General features: G+C 45.3%; 2 protein-coding genes across 2 annotated transcripts; both read right to left on the reverse strand.

Annotated features, from left to right (window-relative positions):
• Nucleotides 1-1976: 1976 nt before the first annotated feature.
• LOC139818243 (uncharacterized) lies at nt 1977-3020 on the reverse strand. The gene has a single exon (XM_071786860.1). It carries the CDS (start codon nt 3018-3020, stop codon nt 1977-1979), a length of 1044 nt encoding a protein of 347 aa, XP_071642961.1.
• Nucleotides 3021-3062: 42 nt separating this feature from the next.
• Nucleotides 3063-3509, reverse strand: LOC139818244 (craniofacial development protein 2-like). The gene has a single exon (XM_071786861.1). It carries the CDS (start codon nt 3507-3509, stop codon nt 3063-3065), a length of 447 nt encoding a protein of 148 aa, XP_071642962.1.
• Between the last annotated feature and the right edge of the window lie 2261 nt (nt 3510-5770).

Here is a 5770-nt window from a genome sequence, read left to right on the forward strand (position 1 = left end):
TTTATCACTATTATAACCAAAAGGCATAAGTAAAATCCAAATATTTGCCGCTCTTGCATATAAGAGCGAGCGCACGTACAATGCCGTAATGCAGTGGTCGGAATTATTTAAACTTTTCGGTCCGATTTCTGAGGCAACGCCTCCTATTCCTCCACTACCGCTCAAGGCCGACGGCCGCAACGTTTCGCGCGCGATCGGTGGCTCGGTTCTTTTTTCATAAGGGTCAGGCTACTGGAATAGGTTTCACTATCAGCCATTTGTTTATTGCTAATTTTACAACAAATAATGCGCTATATAGCATCTCGAATCGTGAGGGGTAAGGGGACTCACGTACAAAAAGCCCGAACCAATTATTGTTGTAAAAATAACATTTTGGATGCAGCTCATAGAGCGCAGCCTATCAATCCAAATGATGCTATGGAACTAGGTGAATAAATGAGCGAGATTTATGAGTCGTGAGAGGCAAGGGGACTCATGTACAGAAAGCACCCCGAATCGTGAGGGGCAAGGGGACTCACGTACAAAAAGCACCCCGAATCATGAGAGGCAAAGGGACTCACGTACAAAAAGCACTCCGAATCGTTCCTGTAAACAATGACGTTTTCAAATTGTTTAAATAATATTATCATATTGTTTAAACAATACTATCATAAACTAATTACTTTTTAATTATTTTGTTCACCAAAAATTTATCATCATCTAAGTCGGTCCCTCATTACTGAGGATCGTGACCACATGAATCGTGGACCATCTGTCGCCATGATTCCCTGTTCTCAGCTCGGCGCATCGCCTCGTGGATGGGTCCCTGTGTGGTCCTTCTGACGGCATCGCCTCATCTGGTCGGAGATCGGCCTCTGCTTCTTTTCCCCTCGACCTGACCAACGATCATAAGTCTCTCCAAGTTGTCCGGCTCGCGTCTGGAGATGTGTCCGAAGAACCTCAGAATACGCCTTAGGCAGATCGTAGACAGGCGAGTTCGAATTCCGAGTTCTTGCAAAATTGACGCGTTTGTGCGATGGGCCGTCCAAGGCACACCCAGCATTTTCCGCCAGCACCACATTTCGAATGCATCTATTTTGCTCCTCAATCTTGCCTTCAGTGTCCATGTCTCAGCAGCATATAGGAACACTGAGAAAACCAGGGACTGGACTAGTCGGACCTTGGTCTTCCTGCTCATGCCACGATTCCTCCAGATTTTGCCGAGCCGCCTCATAGCATCCTTTGCCATTTGACTGCGGCGGCTTACTTCCCTGTCGCAGCTTCCATCATCGCTGATTACGGAGCCCAGGTATACGAAGTCCGAAACCACCTCTAAATCACGGAGCTCGTGTGTGCGCTGCAGGGTCCCGGCACGATCGATGAACATTATTTTGGTCTTGCTTCTGTTTATATGGAGTCCCAGTTGCATACTCTCGACCTCTACCCTACGAAGCAGCTCCGCCAGCTCGCTTTCGGTTGCACCCAAAATCGTGGTGTCATCCGCGAACCTGAGATTACTGATCTTCCTCTCAGTTATTCGGACACCCCCCGTCCAGTCCTCCAGCACTTTGCGCATGATATATTCGCCGTAAAGGTTGAAAAGCTTCGGTGATAAGATGTAGCCCTGTCGCACTCCCCTTCGTGCGCTGAAGGGCCCCGAAGTGGCATCCTCTAGTCGGACTCTACATGTGCCATCCAGGTACAGGTTTTGCACAAGGAGTATCAAGTGTTCAGGAACTCCCATCTCTCTCATCACCTCGAACGTTCTCTTCCAGCTGACGCAGTCGAACGCCTTGGCATAGTCAATGAAACACATCAGTAATGGCACATTAAATTCTCTGCTCTTCTCAATCAGCTGTCGGACGTTAAAGATTTGTTCGCGTGTGCTTTTTTTTTTTGACGAAACCAGCCTGTTCTTCTGAGATATGCCGGTCGATGTAATTTTTTAGTCTTGCCTTAATTATGCTCAAGAGTATCTTACTAGCATGTGACAACAGTTATATTGTTCTGTAATTTTCACATTTGCGGGTTGAACCCTTTTTGTGCAGAGGGACAAGTATAGACTCAGACCAGTCATCCGGCCATCGTCCAGTACTCCAGACCCTCTGACAGATCAAGTGGAGCATGTGCGTGCCCTCTGGGCCTAGGTTCTTGAGCATTTGGACTGTGACTCTATCGCCTCCGCTAGTTTTGTGTTTCAGTCTTGCCATGGCCCATTCTATCTCCGCAAGAAGAATGTCCGGCTCCCTCACGCCGCATTCGCTCATTCTCAGTTCTTCTGAATCCTCTGTTGCCGCGTACAAACCTCGGCAGTATTCCCTCCATCGTTCTAGCACCTTGTATCGATCTGTGATGATAGCTCCCGTATCATCCTCCAATGTCCAGCTCTTGATCTTAATGTCCTTTGTCAGTGACTTGACTTTACAGAACATGTCTTTTGTGTGTGCCCTGTTGGATGACTCCTCGATCTCCTGACACACTCTGTCCACTTCTGCATCCTTGTCCTTACGGCAGAGTCTTTGGACAGTTCTGTGCAGCTCGCGGTAGTGCCTTCTATCATCTTCAGTGCTTAGACCATTCTCTTTTAAGGTTCTGCGGCGCAGGACGGCGGACCAGGTCTCCTGGCTCATCCAGTCAGGTCTACTACGCGGACCCCGGCGTTGTTGTACAATGGTCTCCGCAGAGTCTATTACGGCTGTTTTTAGTCTGACCCACATATCATTGGCTGATTCTGTTGAATCTGTCTCCATTCCCAAAAGCCTAGTGTGCATGTCCTGCCTGAACCGCGATATTGCATCAGCGTGCATGTGCAGTGCCTTGTTGTTACTGACTTTATGGACGACTTTGAGCCGGGCTTTAAACTCCGCAACCAGCAACTGATGGTCGCTTTCGCAGTCCGCCCCGGGTAGTGTCTTGGCATTAGTAATGGACGAGCGCCATCTGGTGTCAATTAACACGTAGTCAATTTGGTTTCGGTATGCACCTCCTGGTGACATCCACGTATACAGCCTCCGTGGATGTTGCTTAAACCAAGTATTCATGATGGTGAATTGGTTACCTATGCAGAATTGCAGAAGAATTTCTCATCTTTTATTGCGGACCCCCAAACCGTGCTTTTCTACTGTTTGGTTAAGGTGTGTATCGTGCGTAGTTTCTCCCACTTTTGCATTAAAGTCGCCCAGCAGGACGGTGGTCTCCTTCCTCGGTCTCACACGGCAGACTGTCTCAAGCTTTGCGTAGAAATCAGAGATTTCCTCCTCCGTACACTCGGTTGTAGGCGCATACACCTGGACGATGTTCAGGGTGTGCGGGCGGGCACCAATTCTAATCCTGATTATTCTGTCATCAATCGCCTCGTAACCTAATACACAGTCCCTCAGGTTCTTTGCAACAATAAACCCAACTCCATTGTTGCTCTTTTCACCGTTACCAGCAAGGAATATCATGTTTTCATTTCCAGTTTCGAAATGTCCACTATCTTTGAGATGTGTTTCACTCAGGCCCAGTATATCTACTCCGCATCTTTGCATTTTCGATTCCACTGTCTCTCGCTTCCCTGGTTGTAGCAGGCCGCGGACATTCCATGTGCCTATTTTTATGTGTTGATTTCGTCGTACTTTGGGTTGTTTACCACCAGTAGCCCAGTTTCCACAAGAAGCCTAGTGGGTCACCCTCCTGTGGCCGGTCGCCAATTTCACACCAGACGGCCCGGAACCATCTAGGCGCCGGGGGTCAGCCGGATTGCCCGACATATCATTCCTCCTATTGTCCGTATTCATGTGGTTTTCTTGGGATAATAGTCGTAGTGGTTTCCCATTGCCTTCTACGCCAGGTTATTTAGAGGATGCTCGTCACTCACGGTACCCGTAACCTCCGCTTGTTACTCGGCGGTGTTGCTCCACTGGTTTTTGGTCCACCCCGGGTATATTATTTCCCCAGTACCCTCTATTTCTAGCGGGCTTTCCCCTATTCGCCACCTGAAGACGTGTCCGATGGGGGACCAGCAACCCCGCACGGTATCGCCGATACCCCCGCTTTCCTCAAAAATTTATATTGATCCTTTATTGTAAGTAACCGCATTAATCCGAAAGTGATATCTTTGCTGGTCTGACCTCAAGCTTCTAAGGGTTGAAACGCTGAAACTGTCCATTTTTTGACATTTTGCTTGAGGAAATATTTGTTCAGTGACTCAAAAGGTACAACATATTAAAAATTCAGCCATTTTCACCGGGGCCCAAAATCACGTGGTTTAGTGCAGGGTCCCTTACCTCTAAGGGCTATCGCACACAAAATTGCATGGGATGCATAAACATAGCATGAGACCGTTAAACCAATGAGCATCCAGCACAAAGTCACCATTAATTTACATAAGATGCTTATTGGCCCAGGCGGTCTTATGCTATGCAGCTGTCTTTTTGTGTGCGATAGTCTTAACTTAAACTTTAAGTTAGACCAAACTTTGGATAATTGCTTTTTTTTTAATAAAGCAATATTTTGGGTGATAAAACATTTTTTATACTCAACGTTTGCTGCAAGGACTTATGAATATAATATATTTTCCTAGGACATGTCCTTGATGCTCGATACTTTAAACGTACTATTCGGCAATTAAAGTTAGGTGTCCCGAAATAATACGTTCAAATTTTACGTAGTTTATATATCGTGAGCTTACTTCGAGGTCATCTTTTATATGATGTTCTCGAAGTAAGCTTACGATGTATAAACTACGTAAAATTTGAACGTATTATTTCGGGACATCTTTTATATGATGACCTCGAAGTAAGCTTACAATATATAAACTACGTAAAATTTGAACATATTATTTCGGGACACCTAACTTTAACTGACGAATAGTCTGTTTAAAGTATAATTCGAGGACATGTCCTAGGAATAGTATATTGTGCACCAAGGGGCGAAAGTAGCGTTTTTCAGACGAGTGTGAAGCTTGCCGTTCGAGCCGAAGGCGAGGGCGGCAAATCACACGAGTCTGAAAAAGCTTTCGACCCGAGGTGCACACGATATTTTTCACAATACCTTTACGGAAAGTTCGACTTTCATGCCTAGAGAGAGGCGAGAGTGGCCAATTTCACGCCAGGGCGGCATAGCAGGCGGAAAGTAACCACTTTCGTCCCTGTTTAGCGGGTGGAAAGTAATCACTTTCCCTAAGGCGGAAATTACTTTCCACCCGCTAAACAGGGAGGAAAGTGGTTACTTTCCGCTCGCTATGCCGCCCTGGCGTGAAATTGGCCACTTTCGCCCCTCTCTACAGGCATGCAAAGTCGGACTTTCCGTGGAGGTGTTGTGAAAAATACATTACACTCACGAGTACTCGTAGTAAACGTTGAGTATAAAAAATTTTCAAAATATTGCTTTATTTTAAACGTATTATTTTGGGATATCTAATTTTAATTGCCGAATAGTCTGTTTAAAATATAATTCGAGGTGTCCTAGGAAAATACGTTACATTCATGAGTCCTCATAGTAAACGTTGAGTATAAAAAATGTTTTAACACCCAAAATATTGCTTTATTTTAAAAAAGAACACTTATTCAAAGTTCGGGGGATTATCTAACATGGTTTGCAATTAAAAAAATATAGTGTCCCAAAAAATACGTCTGACATTATATATTTATACACACATATACACACATATAGACATATACATTTATATACACATGTGTATGTATATAATATATTATTTTTAATACAGCACAGATACAGATGACCCAATCGAAGGATCTTCTTCCACTGATTCGGACACTATACCACGAAAACGTGCACGTGGGATTAC

Source organism: Temnothorax longispinosus, chromosome 8 (genome assembly GCF_030848805.1).
Source record: "Temnothorax longispinosus isolate EJ_2023e chromosome 8, Tlon_JGU_v1, whole genome shotgun sequence".
In the NCBI taxonomy this organism is placed as follows: domain Eukaryota; kingdom Metazoa; phylum Arthropoda; class Insecta; order Hymenoptera; family Formicidae; genus Temnothorax; species Temnothorax longispinosus.